The 23,595-nt window shown below is 43.3% G+C and overlaps 1 protein-coding gene across 1 annotated transcript in view; it reads right to left on the bottom strand.

The window, feature by feature from the left end:
- The window catches only part of NDRG1 (N-myc downstream regulated 1), a 40,436-nt gene extending 17,716 nt beyond the window's left edge, over positions 1-22,720 (bottom strand). Inside the window, exons 1-3 of the mRNA XM_059477946.1 lie at positions 22,675-22,720; positions 9,243-9,321; positions 6,576-6,611 (exon numbers count right to left, since the gene is read on the bottom strand). Coding sequence (XP_059333929.1) covers positions 6,576-6,611; positions 9,243-9,305 — 99 coding nt within the window. The 5' untranslated portion in view covers positions 9,306-9,321; positions 22,675-22,720. The remainder of the gene's footprint in view (positions 1-6,575; positions 6,612-9,242; positions 9,322-22,674) is intronic.
- Positions 22,721-23,595: the final 875 nt, after the last annotated feature.

The raw sequence follows: 23,595 nt of genomic DNA on the forward strand, positions 1-23,595 counted from the left end.
GTATTTTGCCAACATGTATCAAAGGAATCCCAAACCAACAGTTATTTCTGACACTTATTTACAGTATGGCTATATTCACATAACAATCAAGGGATTATAGAGGCAGTAGCCAGTCTTTGCATCTCCCCAGAATCCTTTATTTACAGCACAGGACACAGATATGATCCATGGCATTCAGTGCAGTGCACTGCCTACTGCTGCAGGGCTTGTTTGACTTGTTCCATGCAATAACACTTGGAGGCAAAGTCCAAGTAAAATTCAAATCTATCAAAAAATTATTCTGTAGATATCAGAGATGTACAGCCTCTGCAAAAAATCTTTTTAAAAGGTTTGAATACATTCCAATATCTGAAGTAATAATTCCATCTAAATCTCAGCTCCTTAATTTGATACAAGGAATGCCCTGCACATTTTGTTGCAAATAAAGGTTCTAGGCAACACCATTCTACATTTCATGTATTTTTCTTTTAATTACACAATTACATCAGTTTTAAGTTACAACTGAGGCAGTAAATCACGATCTATCCCCCCTTGCACACAGGACATCACTGCTCTCTGAACTACACCCCAAAACTCTAATTTTCAGATTCTCTGTCTCCTCAGAGACTCATTCCTCTGCATACTCACTGCATTACTTATCAGGTAAGCTGTATCTTCCACATCTAGGACCATCCTTAGGCAAAACAGGGTGACAAATCCAGCGAGTCACACAGAGGACGGGTGGCAGGTTTTTATTTTGCCCCAGCAGGGAACTGGGTTATATAGACAAGCTGCTCTCCTACATAGGCTTATGACTCCCATCATGCCCAGCTGGGAAACCAAAACAGACTCAATCACGAGGATGTCACTCTTAAATAGGATTTGAGCCAGGTTTGACCAGGGGAAGAATGTACTCAGAGGTCAGACATCAAAGATGAACTAAGTCCTTGCCACACAATGTACAAAGTGCCAAATTTCTGACCTGGGATTTAGCAGAGCCTTTCCTGTTGCTGTTTCCATCAGATTTTGAGACGTTTACATTCATTTAATGTTTTATTACGTGAAATGCTGAAAACACCCCAAACTTATGCTAAATTGAATCAGAATTGAGTTCTTTCCTAAAAGCCAGGATTAAATTTTTCAGTAAATGCAAAATAATGAAAAATTAGTCTAAATCACAATGATTCTGAACCAAAAAAAAAAAACCCAAGGCCTTTTAAATGCTTGATATCTAGTATTTCCAAAGTAGATCATCAACATTTAGTTTACAGAATTCCTACATCACCCACAAATGTCATCAAGTTCAGCTTTTGGTGGAAAATATGGTGTTGTGCATTATACATTGGGTGGTTCATTAACATATACTATTAAAATACAATTATAGAAAGGCTTGGGCTGGAGGGGATGTTAAATATCATCTAATTCCAACTCCCTGCTGTGGGCAGGGATGCCACCCACTAAATCAGATTGCTCAGGGCCCCAATAACATTCTATATCATTAATATATATTTGGGTACTTTCATTATATAATAGTCCTAAAGAGATTTGCAGTGCCAGTATATAGCAATTAATAATACATGAAATTAATAATGATGGCAATTTATATTTTCCTTTCCTATTCTACTTTCTTATGCTTAGCTAATTAAAGAAATAATAATTTGGCAACCTCAGCACTGTAATGAGAGTAAGCATTATTGTGTAACACACCTCCTGCTGAGTGTGGAATATTGAAATTATTTTCTCCTCAGTTAGAGACTAATAGGCATTTCATATAATCAGATTTTATTGCTAGAGCTTTCCAGTAACAACAGTGAAAATCCAGGACTTGTTTTCTTTGCAGGGAGCACTTTCAAGATTCAGGATCAACCTCCTTCATGCATGAAAGAAAAGGTCTGTTCATGGTAGACAAAACCAAGCCCTTGAACCTGCACATCCCACTGACCGCCACAGAGAACTCTTCCGGAACTGTAAACCTGGACCCAGTTCAAACTCAGTGCCAGCTAAAAATAGCTCAGAGACAACAGGTGACCACGCTCCCAATAAGTGGCACAACACAGTCAGTTTAACAATTGGCTCAATTCCTCGTTATTGTCCCAGTGAGACTCCCCTAATTCAATAGGGTTGTGCTGTTTTCCTGTAGCACAAGTTCTTAATGGGAAATGCACACAAGGTTCTAAAAAACAATCAATTCAAACCAGTTTTTTTGGTGACATCAACAACTTCACATCCCTATTGATCCTATTAAAGATCAAGAGATTTGTCTACGTGATGTAGGGATGGATGTTTTCAAAATGCAGAGCACTGAAAACAGATGGCAGCACATCCCAATCAACATCAACATTATAGTAAGAGGCTCTTCACCAACTGATTTGTATTAAAACACTATCTTGGAAAAAAATCCAAGGTACACTAATCCGATAGAAGGATAAAGACAAACACACCATCTGTTCACATCTCTCACTTTAACAGAGGTGCAGTCTTATCTCAGTGCACTAAACACACACATAAAAATACTTTCAATATGTGCAATTTAAGGGAGGCTGTCTCAGTTTGGAGGAGCTAGTAGATCCTAAAATAGATTTTATTTTTGCTTCAAGTGACCTTTTAATTTTTTTTTATGAGGTTTTATGAGGAGAAGACAATTTGTTATCACACAGGAGGGCTCAGTAATTCCTTCCCCTCTACCTTGGGTAAGTAAGACATGGATGGAGAAACATGTTTATGAACAAGTTGTTTTCTCAAGTACGGAATACACGACCAAAATATCTCAGATATCTAAAAAGGAAAACTGCATATGCACACTGCACATTTTGCTAAATACGTCATGTTTTATATTTTAAGTAAAATACTGCATTCCATCAAGATTATTTTAAAGCTTTCAAATATACTTAATCCTCAATTAAAATCTCATGCTTTTATTTTAATTCATGATATTATGACTGTCAAATACACCTCCCTTCTCTTGCCTTAGAACTGAGGGAAAAGCTTCGGAGCTTTTAAAGAAGATTTAAATAGCTTTTAAATTTCTAGGAGCAAGTATATTTTAAATGCTTATTACTTAAGAACTTTATTACAGTAATACCTGCATAAGCTATTTTTTCACTTTCCTTTTTCAATTTCTTGGAGATTAAAATTATTTGCGAGTTCAATGTGTTATTTCAATGTTGAATTTCAAACTCCCTTTGCCCTGAAGTTCTTTAGCATTTTCTCAATAGATTTTTTTTACTCTAAAACATAATTTCAATTTATCTTATGCTTGTTTTTTCCTAAAACCCCAAAGCCCACATTTCCTTTTTTTTTTTTTAATTAGTTAACATTTCTATTCTGAATTAGCAATATTAAGAAAAAGTTTTCCCAAAACTCAGGCAGGGAGTCAGGTACATTAATAAGAATGATACTTCAGATGTAAATGTAAGTGACCCTGCTAAGGTGGAAGCCAAGAACGAAAACTTTGCAGCAGGAACTGACGCAGGTCATTGCGACAGCTCTGCCCAGGGATCCTTCCTAGTCCGATTAGCAGGGGTCACCCTGCTCTGCTCTCACTCTGGTGATGCAAACCACAGCCACCCCCTTCCCTTCCCTTTCCTTCAGGGTCCCAAAGGATGAGGAAATGCACACAGCACACTGCAATGCCCCAAACCTGGGAATCCCACCCCTCCTGCCGGCTGCTCCAGCTGATTCATCCCCCCTGCAGCTCTTCCCTTCTCCATCAACAGGCAGGAGGAGGAGGAAGCAAGGCAGAAACAGATCTTTCCTGCCTATGGATACAGATGGCCACGAGTGCAGGGGACAAACTCATCTCTGCAGCTGCCACACCAGAACTTGGAGCACCAAGTTCTGCTGAGCCACTGAGGAAGCAGAGTCCTGATGGACTGAAACACAGCTGGGAGGAGGAATATGCACAGTGAGAGGAGCCAGGGCTCCACTGCCTCCAAAGCTACTGAGCTAGAGACTACACACATATATCAAACTGGAAATGCAATTAAAATGTGCTTGGCATGAAGACAACACAGGCACCCAGGGCACAGTGCCCTGCACCGTTTATCATCAATTATCCTAAACCAGGTTTGGCCAGGAACATTCCCTGTTTGAGACAAGGGAGACCTTTACTGCAATTTTCAGGGGGTGCCACAGACATCATAACAGACAAATTGCTGACTGGAGGCAGCTCAGAGCTGTCAGCTCTTTTGTCTCTTGTCTTAGCCATCCCCTAGTAACTTCACAAAGACTTTCCTCCAGAGAATAACCACACACATGCCTTGCAACATGTGCTTTCAGAAGGGCAATATACCACTATAAAGGGCATACTCTAAAAATGGAAAGCTGTGTTTAACTCCAGTCTGTCTAGAACTGCATGTGAAGTAAGAATCTAATTTTTCCAGATCTGACTAACTAGGTAAAATTTACTTTTGGAAAGGAAACACGTCACAGACAGCTCTTTTCACTAGTGGCAGAAACAAAGTCGTTAACTGAACACTGCTTAACTTGCTCCCAGAAGGATGAAGGAACTTGCAGTGGATATAGTGGACATCCACATCCATACACAGGCATTAAATAAGAAGCTCCATCCTGCCAAGCACCAATAACTTCCTTCCCTGGCCAGGTCCATCCTCTTCCCAAGTAGTTCATAGGAGAGGTTGCTCCCTAAGAGCTTCAGCCTCAGTCCTGAGTGACCTGGGTCCTCTAGAGCCACACAGGAATTTCTCTAATGAACTAAGCAATCAAATCTCTCATAGCAGTTCCAAACCACTTTTTCCATAAATCAACCACAAAAGAACTTCAAGAAGCACAGGGAGGGTACTTGTGGCTTTAAGGACCAAAGAAAGGCCTCCTTTGCAGTCACAATTCTTAACAAAATGCATTGAGACTTATTCCACATTTTTCTTGAACTAGAACAACTAAAGATTAAACTCTTAACAAAGATAGATCATTAAAAAAAGTAAGAGCTGGCAGAACATAGCTAAATGACAAGAACCACTGCTCTGGATTAGTGATAGTTAATCCAAAACATGGAGAGGAAAAAAAAGCAAAAAGGCTTAGAGAATTTGATCTTGCAAGTTAAAACAATCTATATATACACATGGTTTACAAACCAAGCAATTTATTCCAAGAATAGAAATGAAATATGGGTCACTTCTGGATTCTTAATCAAAAGACTGTAGTATTCCTGCTAGCAGACTTAATCTGGGATTCAATTTATTTAGACCAAGTGATCAATCTGGAACCAACAGAAAGCTTCTCCCGTGCTGTGCACAGCCCTGCCAGAAGCTGTGTGGTGACAATCTTAACTTACATTTATCAAGACCTCAAGCAGTAGATTTCATTGGAAAAAATAGGGGCAAGATGCAGGATTAGTGTAAACTACAGCTTTGTTGTAGAAGTAAGAACCATTGAAAGATGAAAAAAAGTTCAAGATAGCTGTCTCACTTGGTTTCCAAGGAAAAGTCTCAAATTTGGGCTGTATTTTTTAAGCAACTGGCACAACATTGAATAAAAATATAGACAGGTGCTAATAAAACACAACATTCAATAAAGTAGAAAAGGGTTATTTCCTTCAAGGACCTGGACAGAGACTAGAACAATTGAATAGCTTTCCCTGGTTCTGCACAGTCTGCTTCCATTTCTACACACCTTGATAAAAATGAGACACCCAGTGAGCCTCTGTTCCCAGGACAGAATCCTCATCCTCAGCAGGGGGAAAACAGCACTCACACTGAGCATCAGGGCAGGTTCACCCTCCCTGATCTCAGGTGGGAAAACAGCACTCACACTGAGCATCAGGGCAGGTTCACCCTCCCTGATCTCAGGTGGGAAAACAGCACTCACACTGAGCATCAGGGCAGGTTCACCCTCCCTGATCTCCATCCCAGCTCATCCCAGCCTGGCTCCTGCAGCCATGCAATTCCTTGGTCTCAGCTAAGAATCAGCAAGGACAAACTTCTCAGTCAAAAGCCCAAATGGCAATAAAATGGCAGGAGAGTGACCAAGTCATCTGTCAAAAGTGTGACACTCAGGGAAAGTGAAGGGCCTCCATGTGACCTAGTGCTGTGCTATGAACTTGCATGCTCTGTCTCTAAATAAAAATATAGAAATATCATCACTCCTTTTACTGACAATACTGATTGTTCAGCACCTTCCACCACCCCACAGGCTTCAGGAATATTTTGGAAAATTTCAACAGCATAATGGGATTCATCCAGAGGAATGTTTCCTCTGAGGAAATGCACGCTCACTGCTAATGAAAGCAAATTAACTGGGGGAAGTGTGTGCCCATATGGGAGGGGAATATATTGTTTTCACCACCACTGCTGAAGATTCTCATTCTCCTAGCAAGAACAGAACTGCTTGCAAACCAGCCACCCCTTTGACCGAAACTTTCTCAGCTCTAGCCTGAAAAGGCCCCCTGTGGTCCCCTTCACATGGCCGCAGCACAGCCCCATTCAGAACCCTCTCCCACAGTAACAGCATTCCTGGCAAGCAGGCAGACCCTTCTGGTCACATCTTGCTGTTTTCTCAAATGTCAATTCAATCTCCCTTCATGCAAAAAGAAAATAAATGGAAGAAGAAAAAAAAGAAAGAATAATAGTTTTACTTGCCTGAACATCAAAGTCTGGAAGGAGGCGAGTGATGGCCTGTGAAGAGATTTGAAAACATTAATGGAAGTAAGTTGGAGCTGTGGAAATCTATGCTTGGATATGTGTTCTAGCCCCCCAGTTCTGCAGCTGAGAGCTCTCTCTGTCCATTCAATGAAAGCTCTTCTGACGAGCATCAAAATTCACCCAAGAGCTTTTAAAGCCACTAATCCTCATGAAGAAATGAAAGCAGTAAAATACTAGATTACAGACCAGCAAAATGAAGGCCAAAAGCTGCTGCATCCTCAGTTATTGTTAAATTTCTGAGCAATACATTCACAAGGAGCAGTAAAACTGAACTTTTCTGCAGCACTTATTGTAGCCATGGGACAGCCAAACAGCCTCAGTCCTGCCTGGGGTGGGAAGTCTCAGTTCAAGAATGCACTGAACACTTGGAACTCAGTTAAGCAGTCATTACTGGCACTTGGTTCTGTGATGTGGAAAGTGGGAAGGGTTTTATTCCAGCCAAAATCAATCATTGCAGTGTTTGGGAAGCAGGCTGGACACACAGAAATCCATTCCACCCTGTCACCTGCCATAGCTGCCGCTGACAATCTCCTGCACCTGTCAAGGGTCTCAACCAGGAAAGGAATTAGGTGACAACCTCCCCAAGGCTTATAGCTTCAAAGGAGGAAATGTCTTATAGTTAGCTCCTTTTGTTAAGGGAGAAGAAAGGAGTCAAACTCTTATTTCCACTGGAGAAAGAAAATAGAGGGAAGAGCAGCCAAGCAAACACTTTATGCTACAAAGTGCAAAAGGCCAAAGCTTGAAAAATAATATTGAGTTAAAAAGGAAAGCTTAGAATCTTGGCAAGGAGGTCACTCAGCCTCAGAAGCCCAGATAAAGTAAGGACAGACGTCAGAAGCACCACAGGTACTTTCCAAGGGACCCTCAAGCACTGCAGTACAAACTGTAATTCTCAGTTGTAACTTTTCGGCAAAATTTTGGACGTGTAAACAACTACCTAAGATCTAAGCGAGCAGAAATCATTTTGCACAGCCTTAGCTTTGGACAATATGCTGTGTTTCACTCTTACTGTATTGTTGGTCTCATGATCTTTTAAACAAAACGTTTCAGCCACTGTTTGCTCCCATGGGACCGAGGGCTGAAAGGAATAAGTGCATTTGGCACCTGCACCAACAGCATATGAAATAGGGGTGCTCATTGCTCAGGAACAAAGACTTGGCTGCAGCAGAAACCCAAGCCCAGCAAGCCAGGACACAACTCCAGAGAGCCTCACCCAATAACCCACTCAAAACCAGCTCCCCTGTTCATCTCAATAGGTGCTGAGCATCATTCAAGGCAACGTTTTCCACTTTTTCAGAACAAATTAACATCTTTCACCTACGTTAAAATGATCACAGAAGAAATCAAACTCTGTCCTAGTTTTCCCCATGCAGACAAAATTTAAGGCAACCTCGTGAACAAAAGCATATAGGGCTCCTTGTTAAGATTCCAACTTTTGGCCCATGAGGAACCAAACCCCAGGAAGTTAATCAGTATTTTAAGATATTTCTGAACTTTGAAGCAAAGATGTTCCAGTATCAACAGGATTTCTGAATCTTAGAATCTCCTTTGCTTTGGTAGTTCTGAACAATATGGGCATTAAAAAGGGGTCTTAGCTGCTGAAAAGTTTGAGCACTGCATTCAGTGGTATCCAAACAAGCTCTGCTTTCATGCAATGTCCTTGGCAAAGAGCTGTGTTTAAAGTTTCTCTAGCCATTTCACTGCAGTCACAAGTGGGAATTATTTTCTGAAGTGTTTACATAAAAGAGGGAGGGAATAAAAAAGAAAGCAGTAGATAAAGCAATGAATTCTAGTGTATAAGACCAGAAAAAAAAAAAAAACCAGCACATTTATATAAATGATTGTCAAGAAAAAAATGTCATTGGGAACAAGAGAAAATCTTAGTTTTGTTTCAAGAAAACATTGAGATGTTTCTTCACGTATTACAGTGAATTTTTTGCCATGAACTTACCAACGCACAGAGTATGGCTACCAAGAGTCAGACACTGAATCCAGATATTGTTGATAGGGTTTAAAAAAAAGTCCAATAAATAGTGGAAAGTAGTACAACAGGTTAAAGAAAAAAAAAAAAAAGGGCTAGGATGATGTTTCTGTGCTGTAACCCCAGGGGCTGAAACAGTCTGTGGGTTGCACACACCCAGCTGGCTGCAACTCATAGTTCAGTGCACTCAGGACAAGAAGGGGCTCAGCTCTACCTCTGGACTCAGCTGTGCCCAAAGGAAATGAAAAGGCTCTCTCTGAGAGAGGCAGCTGACAGAGCAAAGTCTGTCTTTACACTGAGAAATGTGTAGTTGTAGAGGCATGTACATGAGATTGCCCAATTGGCATCATTTGATACAGATAAAGACACCCAGAGCTGTCATTAATAAGAGAAGAAGAAAATGTCACCATCATATTAAAATAATAAAACCAAACAAGAACAAATAATTAGGGTCAGTTTTGCATTATTTAAAAAACCAACCCAATGAACTATTCTTATTCTATCTCCAGTTTTTCTTTTCTTCTTCCCACAATATGTTCAAGGCAATCTAAGAACACACATTCTGTTCCAAAAGCAGTCATGACAGAAAACACAGAAGCTCTGAAAAGCTTTAGATTAATTACCTCCTCCTTCTCCACCAGAGGTTTCACCTCTGCAAGGTGAGCATCCTGGAACTCTGTTGACATGGTCAGTAGCTGATATCTGCAAAGAGGAAAAGAGATTTGTTCTCAGCTTGCATCAAAGATCAAATACAGGAACAAGAAAAGATCCTGCTCCACCCAGCCCCCACAATGCCCCACTCTTTCAGGTTATAGTTTAAAAGACCTCTGCTAGAAGATTGTAAATCTCTTGTAAAATGTCTCCCTGGTTTATTTATATACACACTCCTGCACAATATGAGATTAAAGAAATACTAAGGCTGCAAGATCAAAAAGAAGTTTGGCAGCTTCAAAGCAGAGAATGCTGAAGAAAACAGGGTAGGGACAGCAGAGAGAACCATGGAAACTGTCATTGCATGAGTGAAAGAAGACGTAGCCAAATCTGCATGACTGCCTGTTGAAATGTGCTTGAACAGTTTCTGAAAACCTTTTTTTTTGCAGTGTATGAAAGGCTCCCTCACTATTCCCCAGATTTTTACAGTGAGAAAATCAAACTGGACACTCATTAGCATCTTTTTATTGTCAGATTGATGTGCTCCATTCTTCGGGACAGATAAAAATCAGAGACTCCTTAGAGTGGACACCAACAAGGTTCATGCAATAATGCTTTTTTCAAGACTGTCAAAGGAAGGGACAAGACTGCTGTATCCTGCTCTTGGACAGGACTGGCATTGTGATGTGCAGCCCTCAGCTGCAGAAGCTTAACTAGGAACCCAGACACAGCAAAGCACAGCAGAGGTGATGGCCAAGGCAAACAGAGTCACAGGTCATGCTCAGGTGCAGAGCACCTTCTGCATTTCCCAGACTGGGAGTCATCTTCTCATTCCTTTGGCAAAGATAAGGGACCAGAGTCACTTGCAGGCTGCTCCCTGTGAAGCTCTAAGGAATGACGAGGAGCAGTTCTCAAGAGAGATCCCAGAACTGCTGCAGCAGCAAACACGGAAGTCAAAGTCTATCTACTACCTATCCTTTAGTCTGCTGGAAATACATATCATATGGGGTTTAGGCATCTTAAATAAGTTTCCAATTTTGTACATTTACACAATTGTAAAACAAATTAAATATTTACTTCCTAAGAAAATTTTAGAATGGTCTCAAGTAAAGCATATGATTAAGTGCACTCAAAGCAAGCCAAAAGCCTGAAATATATTAAGGAATTATTGATTAAGAGTAACTGAACACATTTTAATTATTTTCTGAAAATAAGCATAGAAGTACAGAACACAATTTACATCGATTCTTTAAAGCATGATTCCCCATCTCCTGACTTAAATCTGATTTAAGCCCATCATGCTGTCTACATAAATGACCTTATGGCTCAGGACGGGCTGTGAAGCCTACAGGAGCATCCAGGCAGTGGCAGCAGCATTATTTTTCACTCTGCCTCATGGGTTAACTCAATGCACTTATCCCTGGGCAAAGATGCTCTGGTGACACTTTGCAGGACAGCTGGATGCTGCAGAAAGCCGTGAAGGGACACACTCAGACTAGAAGAGTTAATGCTGGAAAAACATGGGTGTCCATTCACATTCAAATTGCTTTGGACTTTAGGAACTCTTCTTGCTAGCTATGCAGTTGGGGAGATTTTAAGTAAAAATTAGACTGTGGATTTTAAGTTTAGAGAAATTTTTCATTAATATTTTACACCATCAGTTGAGGCATGAAGACAGAACCAAAACTAATCCTAGTGTCAGTGCTTTGTAGTTCAAATTTACAAGATGACATCAGAGGTACTTTAACAATCAGGGGACTCAAGTGACTCTGATTCACCCTTTTCTCCAGGTTTTCCATTGTGTTTTGTCCATTACAAATTTTAATCATAAAGAATAAGCAGGAAAAAGAAAGGCAAAATTCTGAAAAAAAGCAAGTGATATTTTAGCAAACATTACATGTTTTTGTGACTACAGCCTTCTATGTAGTCTGCCATTCTACATGGTGGGCCATGGGAGACAGCAGAGAAGAAAAATAAATGCTGTTGCAATATTTGGAGACTGAAATAGTCATATGCAATTGCACCCAAGAGCTTTTTTTTTCTTAATTCAGCAAGTTCTGTTAAGACAATTACCTTAATATTGCACCTAATTCTGCAATAGGGATTAGAAGTGCAAGAGATTTTTCTATTGTTTGCCCAAAGGTGAGGAGAGTAGGAAGGCAGGTCCCTGCAGTTTTCCAGTAAGAAGTTGCTCAGGGAACAAAGCCACGGCCACCGTATGTGGAATAGAGCTGTTTACATAGGGTAGTTTTGGATTTTCAGGGACTCAGAGCATTGACTACAAATGAGCAAAAAAACTGTGCCAAAAAAGAACAAGATGGATGCTTTTTATAGCCTTAAAAACAATCCTGTTTTCACAATAGTTCAAAGTTGTTGCTCTGTGTTTCCGAAAGCACCGGCATTAGGAAGTGCTGACCAGCAGATTGCACGACCGCCACCAAGCTTGCTGAACAAAAGCCCTACCTTCACCAAGCTCTCACTTTTGGAAAGATATCATATCTTGGAGCCAAGTGTTTTCAGATCAGGCATTTCCAAGCTCTGGGTTTGCCGTCTGTGCATCAGGAACACCTGAAACGCTCCTAGCGAGCGGCAACCTTGCTTCAAGGCGGGATAACAATGCGCTGTTTGTTCACAAGGACTGCCAAACAAAGCCCTGCTATCTGACAGCACTGTAAAAAACATCTTTTCTAGGGAGAAAGATGGGGAAGTGGCTTTGTACCACCCTTGTTCAGCACAAATTTTATACTTTCTAAATAGGTGCTTTGTGCTGCCCTCTGTTATGTGACAGGGCAGCTCAAAGCTAACGTAGCTGCATAAGTCTCCTAAATAGAAAACCATACAAGCATCCCTTTATGCACATTTCAAAGCACTTCCCTCACAGATGCCTTCCAAAGACAAAGTTCATTTATATCTGGAAGCAATAGTGTAAAGTTGCTAACTGGGAGAAAAACAACTTTTTTTCACTCTGCTTGGCCAATTCAGCCTGCGGAGAGGTCCCAAGTTCTCCTCTCCAGGACAAACCACTACCACCAACCTGTACCCAGGTACCGGTCTTAAAATAATTATACTTTAAGAGAAAACTAAATGTTTAAAATATTTGAGATGGCAAAATGATTTAAAATGCATATCTATCTTTGCCAAGTAGTAGGAAAGGCATCAGAGTTTAGGAAGCAAGGAAGGTGTGGGGTAGGGTGAAGTCATCTGTGTTGGCTAATTTCATTCAGAGGTTTTTCTATACACCCTTTCTAGCCCAATCCCACTACTCCAAATCCACTGCAGCAACTGGCCAGTAGCCCAGGAATTTCTGATTACTTTGATATTAAAAGTTCAGAATACATCCCCTCCCTCTGCGTCACTGCTGGAGGGACAATCACTGCTGCAGCCTTGTTTTGGTAGCAGAAGGAACAGCATAAATGTGCAGCCTGGCTTTGCATAACAGAGATCCCAGCAAAAAGGCTAAGAAGACACCCATCAGGCCATCCTCAGACCCCAGCAATGACAAATACCGAACATCAGGTAATATGCATGTCTGTGACAAAATTCCTTTCAAGCACAGAAGCAAAACAACTTCCAAGATCTCCCATTTCAAACCTCTTGCTTCTGAAAGCACGTGCAGGGCTGTCCAAGCTTGTGCCATGGGGTATCTAATCAAACACAATGGCCTCACATCCACGAAGGGCTTGGGGACACTGCTACTGGCTCTACAGCATTTCTCTGCCCTCACACCCAACCATTTTTTATTAATATGCTGTCATAGAAAACAAAAAGCAACAAAAAGCTCCTGCCTGAGTTTCATAAGGAAGGCAATTTCCTCAAAACTGCTTGTTTAAACACTGGCAGCAGAGATTATTCTCCTTTTGAGTACTGGTGTGTAGAAGGGTAACCAAAGCATCTTGATGGCATTTTCATCTCTGCAGGCTGAGCAAGCAGGAGGGACAGCAATCACTTTGCATGGGGGATTAAACTCTCATGAGCATCTAATGGCAGAGAGGGAAACAGTTGTGGTCACTGAGGGTGCCAGCTCCCAAGAACTGGTGTTGTTCCCTTTGGAGAGAGGGACCATGTGAAACTTGTGCTGCAGAACCACAGGTGAGAGGTGTTTCCAAGGCTGTCCCATCATTCTGCCCTTCATCCCTTGGAAACGATGGGTGTCTTCTGCACTGTCACCAAAGAAGGCAGGGAGGACAGGGGTGGTGGAGGTTTGTGCACCTGTAGCAGCTCCCAGAACAATTATGCAAGAATGAGACAAGAATGGAGAGAGCTGAAATGCCTCCAAAGCTCTGAAAAAGTTGATTGGCAAATATCCACATCAAAAAACAAACCAAATCTCAGGCATCTGACAATGAGGGAAAGTTACTGAGATGCTCAAACAGCCTTTGAGCCTTCCACAGTCAATTAGACCTCTTCCAGTCATTAACAGTAAATGCTGTAAACTTATCTGTCTGGCCTAACATAAACATGGTTACTGCAAACTGGAGGCAATCTTGACAAAAAAAAAACAAACTAGTCTCCACTAAGCAGAGACTAAACAGAGATAAGTGCACAGCAAGACAAGACAGCTCACAGCCCCCATGTGTGGGTTTGGGCCATCATGCATCTCTAAGTGCAGTTTACATCTCAGGTATTTTATATCAAAGTTGACAAATTTAATCTTCCTGTTTGTGAACAAATGATTCATCTGCAAGCATCCAAAGAGTTCATGCACGAGCATCTGCCCCCACTGTGCCCTGTTTAAACTCCTCTTTGTTACAGGCCTTGCATCACGAGGTCCTTTGTGCTCAGTTACTGCTTTTCTCTGCCATCGTTCCACACAATAAATTATGAAAGAGGTTTTACAGCAATTCCTCCCCTTTAAAAAAGGCAAATTACTTTTGACATTTAAGTTGGATCTGAACAAACATTTTGAGCAGGAAGTGTCAAAAGTTGAAGACGCTCAACTACCTGGGACTCTCCAGGCTTCCTTAGCCTCCGGTTACACATTATCGCAATTTGCAACCAGAAGTTAATAACCTGAGACAAAGTTTCAAAGCAGAGCCCTTAAATAGCCTGAAGTTTCAAATGAGAAAAGGCCAGGAATCAATGCCTTAAACCAAATATTACCAAATTTTATCAGGGAACTGAAACAGTTGTGCTGCCTGGTGGTCTCCAGGTCACAGGTGTGATAGGTGTTCATAGGTGATGGCAGTCCTGGGAGCTCTATCACCTTGCTCTCTTCAAGCACAGGACACTGCTGATACTCAATGTCATTCCTTTTTTCTAACTATTTTACTTTTATTTTCTTTCAACCCTGTTTGCGAGTTACTCCACCAGCAAGTTTTCATGAAGGCTCTAGTTGAAAATGAGAGCTGGCATCCAAGGGAAAAAACCCCAAATGTGGGTTTTTAGGAGGATAACGTAGTATAACAGTGATTCTTTTCAAGCAAAAAAAAAAAAAAACAAGAAGAGCCTTAAGTTTTAACCATTTTTAACTTCACCCTTATGCTATGTGCTAACCAATCTGATTAGAAAATCAAAGCCTTTCAGCCAAGAACTTGAGCCCTGTGCCAGGGAACAGCTGGGTGAAGCTGCAGGGACACAGCCAGCAGCTGTCCAGCACAAAGGCACAGCTGGGGGCCACAGCATCCCCCAGCCCCACCTGCCAGCAGCTGGGACACCGTCCTGCAGTGAGGGAGGAGATCCCCAGGCTCAGCTCCAGCACACCTCCCCTGGCTCATCTCCTCTCGTGCCACTGTCCCCAGTGCCCGAGGGACAGAGCTCAGCTGAGGCCACTCTGGGATCAGACACAGCCCTGAAACTGCCAGTCCCTCACACCAGGGGCTGGTCACCACCCATGAACCCTGCTGGCAGCTGCACATGGAGAGCAGCACCAAAACACAGGAGCTGGAACAGCCCTTCTGCCTACCCCACAGATGTTGAGCAAGCTGTTGCAATACAGCTTGCACAATCTCTTTCTGTGGGATGAGATGAAGAATGTTCCTTAGAAAGCTTGAGGTCCTTCTGTGTTCCACAGGAGCAGAAGTTGGCTGTGAGAAGGGTTGGTGAGCTGGGCAAAGGACACCCCTGCTGTCCCCATCACCACTTTGTACCCCTGCTGTCCCCATCACCACTTTGTACCCCTGCTGTGTACCCCCTCTCAATATAATGAGCAACTCTCTCTTCCTAGCTGGCAGGGAAATGGAAAGATTTCAATGCCTTAGGGCTTTTTCCTATTGCAGCAATCCCTAATGTTACCTACACTATAACATCACAGCTCCATGAGGGACAGATTACAAACCCTAATGCAGTTCTCAAAAATTCATGTTTACCTGAAACTGCCTCGGGGCACATCTCTGTGACAAGTGCTTCTGTCTGATAATGCAAAGTTCAAGGCCAGGCTGAATGGGGCTTTGAGCAACCTGGCCTAGTGGAAGAAAGGTTGGAAGCAGATCTTTAAAAAAGACAGATGTGCCCATTCACACTGGTGCCAGTGTTGTGCTTTGGCTTTAAAGGGCTCCAGGACATGGGTGGCAGCACTGCAGGGTGGGAAGGATGAATAGCAATCAGCTGCTTTCCCAGGCTTTGTTTCCTCACACCCACCCTGCCAGCCAACCTGTCCCTTCCACTCCCCAGCACCCTTCTCTGCATCCATCCCACTGCTCCTTCCACTGACCCACACCAGGGTCTGAAACAAAGATTGAAGGTGATGCACTGACACAGGACCTGGCATCTGCTCTGCCCTGGGGTGTTGGGCTCTGGGGGCAGAGGAAATTACAGAGATGTTATGGGGGGGCAGAGATGGATTAGGTATTTCATAACATGGAAGACACAGCTCCTGCCACAAAGATTACAGTCTAAACAGACAAGAAAAAAGCCATTGTTCCTGCAGCTCACAGTGTCAGGACATGCTCCCTGCCCCCTCTATTCTCAATCTGCCATGCTCTAACAGCCCAGAGCTGCTGCCCAGCTGCAGCCGCTTCTGCAAGTGGGTGGTGCTGTCAAAGATAGAGGCAAAAACACACTGAGATTATTCCAGAAGGGAGAGGCTCACAGTATACTCAGAGATGAGGAATGCTGTCTGGCTCTCTAGGCTGCACCCTCACAAGATTATAGTGGAGCATTTTTATATATTTTGCATTGTCATATTGATGTTGCAATGACAAGGACTTAAGTTACAAAGCATCACAGCTAAGGTTGATGACATTTCTCATTTATTCATGAGGTTGTACTATACAGGTTGCAGCTTCTGAGTACATAGGCGACTTGTTCTACCACCTATTAAAATTGCTTGGTCATTGCTATTACAAGTTCTTTCTAACCCCTGCCAAAATGTCTGGGCTGAAGTTTTCCATGATGAGTGCATGAGGATTTTTGCTTGTTTGTTGAGCAGAAAAGTATAATTTATGGATATTATTCTGTTCCCATGCATAGCCAGTTCCCTTTTCTAGGATGAACTTTAGCTTTCTAGAGCTTAATGTGAACTCAAACTTTGCACAAATGGCCATTGTGTTAAGACATATCATTCATTCTTCCCAAGCAAGTCCCTTTATAAAATTACCCAAATGTAAGCATTTTCACATGCTGAATTATGTGGGACTACATCTGGGCAAAAGTCTTTCACTGCCTGCAAGCATCAGCACCCAAATATATAATATGATCTTCCCAAGGGCTGAGGACACAGCCTGTACCACAACAGGTGGCACTGCTGAGGAAGGGTCTAAATCAGCACCATCCAGCACCAGAATATTCCTTGCTTCTCAAAATAAGCCTGTTCAAAACCCTTCAAAGTGGGCAAAAGACAATTCACCATTCTCTGCTGACTTATTTCAAAGCCTTACCTATCTACACTCCAGATTAGTGCCCATCACAGGCAGAGAACTCTCTTATCACTTTCCAGGCTGTGTTTACAAGAAGGGTGGGAGTTATACATGTCCAAGCTTTTGTATAGCATTGGGATGTTACATAAAACTTCATAAAACTCATAGTGTTTCAGATGGGGAAAAAAACGTGATGCTATTAAACTGAATCATCTAGGAAAGAAAATATAAAAGGTCATCATAAAATTCTGCAGTGCTTCTACTGCATTATTAGTCCCATAGCCCAAAATGCCACACCTTTTCAAAGGATAAAAATACATCTTAAAATTTAGCAGGGATATGTTACAGCACATGCAAAGCATGTTTAGAGCACTCCAGAACTATGGCTGTAGGAAAATTACATCATTTGACAAGGTGCACACGATCTTCCTGAAGGAAGCAACACAAAAACCCACAGCAAGAGCAATCCTTCCTTCCTTGAACAGTGCATTTCCCATCTGGATGTCTGTTTACTGTGTTCACAAATAAAAGTTCCTTTGAAAGTTGCATCCTACTTTGCTGATTACTCTTCCATTACAGATTATGCCCACTAGTAAACACACTAGCAGATTTTTTGTCATATTGCCTCCACCTGCAGAGTCTTCACGAGGGCATTAGAGTTGAAAATCCTTATTAATTAGTTTGTGCTTCCTAAAATTCAGAATTTCTGTAAGAAAAGTCATGTTGTAAACATGGTGAAATGGCAAGAAAAGCCACACATACACAAAACAGCCAAGGAATGGTTGAAAGCAAATGGAAAGATTTGTTTTGCAGTGAGTTGGGTTTTCATGCTGTACTAAGTCTTAATGTTTGGTGTTTCCACTAATTTCTGCATCATCTGTACAGGTCTAGCAGACTGGCCCTACACATCCATGGTAGAAAATAAGCTGAAAAAGCTACACTTTCTAAGTTATACTTAGGTCAGGCAGGAAGCAGCCAGTTGATGGCTTCAAAAAGTGGTGAAAAACCAGTTCTAAAAACAGGTCTTGAAAAGGAAGATCCATATTGACTAACTTCCAGCTACCAAGAGAAAAACCTTGACAGATGAAAAAGATATATTAAAATTTTGACAACTAACTGAAAGGAAGCAGCCCCAAACCCAGAAGAAACATAGGAAACGTGATCAGCCACACAAAATAAGAGCAGCAAAACTGACACACTTCCTGCTTAGTACAAAGAGATACAGCTGTGGAAAATTTCCTCAGCACAGGCAGTCCAGCTGTGCATCAGCAAGCACACCATGGAACACCTCTGCATGGAGAACACCTCCTCTGACAACAAACTCCTGGGCATTATCCAAAGGCAACACTCTCTTGCCAGCTGGGAAACGAAATAGGCCTGAACCTGCAGCAGCCCTGAGACAAAAGTAAAACTAAACTCCTCTCCCTCATCATCCAACATAAGAGCTTGCACGTTCAAGTCCAACACTTGGACAATTTCAGGCTTTCCTTTTTTCTGTACTGCACTCTTGCTGTTCTGGATTAAATGCCTGACAATGGTACTGATTCCCATGGGCTCTCAGTACTGGGATTAATTATTTCATAGTAACACTTCAATGATACATGAACACATTCAAGAATAGCTCTAAATGGCTCCTTACTGCTGCTTTAAAACCACAGCTAGAGGAAATTACCGGCAGGGATTACCTCCCACTAGCTGTCCCTCACTGAAGTCACCCAGGGCTCTGGAAGTGACACAGATGGGGAGAAAAGCTGCCACCATTTGATAGAAATACCAAGTTCAATAGCCATTATATCCACAGCCATTGATTTCCAGGATGTCTAACCCAGATTTTAGTCATCCACAGGAACACACACCACTGAACCTGAAAATGGGTTTGCCTTACTCTTAGTCTTTGAAACAGTTGCAGAACATTTCCCCTAACTTTCCAGTAGTAGCAAGTAATTGACTGGAAACTTTTGGGACAAAGCTTTTGACAGAAGGCAGAGGGGTAACTGCTGCTCCTGGACCTGAGCAACCTGATCTAGTGGGTGGCCCATGGCAGAGCGGGTGGAACCAGAAGATTTTAAAGGTCCCTTCCAACATGAGCCCTTTATGATTTTATGATGAGCCACTGAAACTGGAGATCAGTCCCCACCTAACTGTCCAGGGAAATTCTCCAGAGACAGCTCCAGGGACAGCACCATCCTGCTTTAGGCAAACATTGAAATTCACACCTAGAGCTGAAGCCAAGGGCAGTCTGTAAGTGCAGTGCCATCTTTTTAGCAATACAGTGACAGGAAAAATTGGGATATTCTGTACTTCTGTATTTCTAAGTGCTGTGACTGAACTTGAAAGTTAGATCTAAAAAAGTCATCTGAAGGTCTTACTTCATCTCCAGAACCAGTATTTCATCCTTGTTAATGCTAAACAGTTGCATTTCCTGTATAGGGGAAGGTTTTCCTGACCAAACCATGGCACTTAGAGAAAGTCACTCATGTTGTCATTGCTGTGACTGAGCTGCTCCAGGCCATTGCTTGCCCAGGCTCTGCTCTCCCTGACAGCAAACAGGCTTTGCTGCCTTAAGCTTCCAGCTGTGCACATGATGTAAACATTGCTGATCCACCACAATCAGAATTTGTCTTATTTTTGAAAGTCTCGCAGTTCCTACTCATGTTCTGAAGAGCTTCAAGGCAGCTTCACCCCTTCTGTATCTTTTCTTTTACTCTTTGTCTATTTTGAGAAAATAAAAAGCAGGAAATGTCTCATTACATGTATGCTCTATGTTTTGTACTCTAATGAGGTAAGTGAAAAACCAGTATTTTCTGTGGGAATCTGGAAGTTTGTCAAAATCTCTTAAGCTGCTCATGAGAAGTTTTATGTTGCACTTCAGTCAAAGAAATTAATCACTTAGGCTTAAAATCTGAATCAAAGAATTTTTCTCCCAACACTTCACTGCTAATCTCACCTGAACTACAAGAGCAAATTACTTAATTGCCTTATAACTACCTCTAAGGATCAGGTTCCCTTGCCAAAGTGTTCCAAAAGGTGCCCTGTAATCTCCCCACATAATTGTCATAGTCCAAAAAGGAATGTAAAAAGAGCAGAGTACCTCCCACTAGAGGAAAGACAATGGGGGAATCCTGCTGGTTTTACTGAGCATTCATACAATCTACCCAGATGGTCTGCCACAGTTTTAGTTTAGTGTAAAAAAAGCCATTGTGGAAGGCACAAAGTGAAAACCTTAAGAGCTTGTTTGCTGGTCGCCCAGGTGCTGGTTCCCAAACACAGGCAGTGCCTGTGGCAGCTCCCTCAGCACAGGGTGACACTTCTTTGGCTTTGCCTAATTCTCTGGACACCTGACACTTTGACATCTCTATCCTGCTGTCATCTGGGTAAAGAGGCCAACAAATGCAGAAAATAATCACACAAACCCTTCTTTCTATGGGAAACAACTGCAAACCCGAGCTTGTCTAGACCCTTCTTGCCCAGTCTGGTTCAAGGTCAGTGACTTTGCAGTGCCCATTCTCAGGGGAAGAGCTCATCTCCTTACAAGAGTATGCAATGACAGGACAAGGGGGAATGGTTTTACACTGAAAAAAGGTCCATTTTAGCTGGATATTGGGAAGAAATTCTTCACTGTGAGGGTGCTGAGGCGCTGCCCGGAGAAGCTGTGGATGCTTCATCCCTGAAAGTGTTCAAGGCCAGGCTGGATGGGGCTTCGAGCAACCTGATCTAGTTGAAGGTGTTCTTATCCATGGTAAGGGAATTGTAATAGATATTCTTTGAACAAAAACCATTTTGTGATCTCACAGTTCAGTACTTGTAGAAATGTTCAAAGTTTTTAAAGTTGAAATCAAACCCCTTCAGTTTTCTGCTGCACAAGGAACTCAGAAGTTAAGGCCTTCCAGGTCCTCAAACCATTATGCTGTGGCATCTGTTCAGTTTTTACTGAAAAATATTAGGTGTAAAAGCCAAACCCCAAGGAGTCCATCATTACTACATTAAAACCTGCTTCCACTGCATCTGTGTTTTCCATATCAAAACACACCAGGTCCTCCTGAACACGTTCATGAGTTACTCTTCTTTGAGGGCCTGGGACTCATTAGTACTCTGGGAACTGTACAGGCCTTTAAGAATCACAATTTGTGCTGCATCTACTCTGAGCTTCATCCAAAGTCATTAAATTCTTGCTGTGCACAGAACATCATACAGCATTAGCTGCCTGCTGTTTACTCAAGTACCTGTGATAAAAACACAGTCATTCCATGCCAAACTACATTAGACTCTGGTTAAAAGACCACAAAGTTAAAATAAACAGGAAAGAAATATCCACACACACACACAAAAAAAACCTTAACAAAATGCATACCAAAAACAAACCAAAACAGAAAAAGCCCCCTCCCCCTGCAAAAAAACAAACAAACAACAAAAAAAAAAAAAAAAACACAACCAAAAAACCAAAACACAAAAACCTACCACTAAATATGTTCCCAGAGCCACAGAGCCAAGTTCAAAGTGCACCGCTTAATGCCAGTGGCTGAAGTTTTGATGTAAATTATACCTGTAACAGCAAGGCTGTAACAGCAAGGCAGGCTCCTCAGATGTTTGCCTGAATCACTTATAGCTCCTCTTTACACTCATTTCCATTGCTTGCCGTCAACAGTGAGTTTTACAGCAGTTGTGTATCTTTGACGCACTTTGATACACACCAAAAAAAGTTAATAAAAAGCCAGAAGAAAGCAAAACAATCAAAACACCATGCAGAGAACCTGGACAGAAAGCTTCAGGTTGTCTTTGACCTCTTCTATGTCATTACAAGCGCATTTTCTAGGTTCAAAATATGGTTCCTATTTAAACCAGAGAAAGAAAATCATCAAAATAACGTAGATGAGAAATATTTCTGTCTAAGCCCTGTTTGGGGATGGGGTGCCAAGCAGGGCACTGTGATCTTTGTGAAACAGTGGGTTATACAGTGAGCAGTGCCAACTTACAAGTGTTTCATAGGAAAACTGAACCATGATGAAAAACATCAACCAAAACCTCCTCGTTAGCAGAGATGCAATCCTTTCACCAAGCCCAGTGCACGCACTCACACTCCCTTCAGGGGCTCTGAGTCTGGCAGCGCCCGGGGGACGGATGGCGAACTGTGCCTGTCACCACACACGGTGACAACGGCCCCGCTGAGACACACGGTGACAATAACCCCGCTGAGACGCAGAGCGGACCCCGAGTGCTGTCCGGGGCTCCAAACCCAGCACAGAGCTGCGAGAGCAGAGAAACGCGAGCAATCACCAGTGGTCAACTTCCTCAGAGAAAGTACGTGCCTTGGCTCCACAGCTGTTTTCCAGCCCATCCCATCCCACCCCGCTGCTCCGCGCCCGGGAGCCCGGAGCTCGGCAGCAGCAGCATCCCGGGACGGGCCGGGGTCCGGCTGGGAGGATCGAGCCGCTGGGAGCCCCCGCTGTCCCGGCACAGCCCTGCCCGGCGCCACGGGGAGAGGGGCTCCGTTCGAAGGGAAAGCGGGAGGGTGATGCAAAGATGCGAGCTCGAGGGGCTGCGAGGGTGGGTGAACGGAGGGATGGAAGGAGGGATGGAAGGAGGGACGGAAAGAGGGACGGGGCTCCCTTACCCGCCGCTGTCCGTGCGCCGCCGCTGCCGCCCCGCGCTCCGGTGGCCGCCCGCGGCCCGGGGTGCATTTATAGCCCCTGCCCCGCCCGCCGGGCGGTGCCGCCGCCGCCGCCGCCACCGGCTCCGCCCGCCCCGCTCGCCCCGCCGGCCGCTGCGCCCCCGTGCCCGGCCCGATGGGGAGCCCGGGTATCGGCAGGCAGCCCCGGGTATCTGCAGGCAGCCCCGGGTATCTGCAGGCAGCCCCGGTATCGGCAGGCAGCCCCGACACCCACGGCAAGCCCGGCCGCCCCTCCCTGGCCCCGGCGGAGTGGGCTCAGCGCTGACATCGCGCTCCCGGCGGGCTGGAGAGCCCCCTCCCGCTTTCCCCGTTAGCCGCGGCATCCAGCAGTTCGGTCAGGAGAAGGGAATGTGTGCAAGGGCTTGCCCAAGGACCCAGCTGCCGCCTTGGGAAAGGCTGAGCTGAGAGAGGCGACAGCGGTGACCTGGCACAGGTGGTCTTGGTCCCAACTCCTACTACTTCTATGTGATATAAAGTCTATTTACCAGAGTTGCAAAATCTTATAGTCACACATTAAAATGATCACTAGGAAGGAACTGTAATTGCAGGGGGGAAAAATGCCTTTGCACATTTCTGGTGAGTTTCAGAGGGCGCAGCCAGTGCTGCAAGTGCTGGGTGAGTTTCCCAGTGAGCAGCCCTTTGGCAAGAAGTGCAGCTAATCGTTTATTCCAAAAAAGAGGCCCTGGCCTGCTGAGCAAAGAGTATCTCTGTACACACAGTTCTGTGTGCAGCCATCCGCCAAGAGGTGGGTTAAACTGTCACGGCCTCAGCTGCTTTTTCCTGACTTTACTGTAAAACACTCTTCCCCCAAGTGTGTGATTTCACTTAACAAACTTCACTTTTATGGCATGTTACTGTGACCCA

This window comes from Ammospiza nelsoni, chromosome 1, assembly GCF_027579445.1.
Source record: "Ammospiza nelsoni isolate bAmmNel1 chromosome 1, bAmmNel1.pri, whole genome shotgun sequence".
Taxonomy (NCBI): Eukaryota; Metazoa; Chordata; class Aves; order Passeriformes; family Passerellidae; genus Ammospiza; species Ammospiza nelsoni.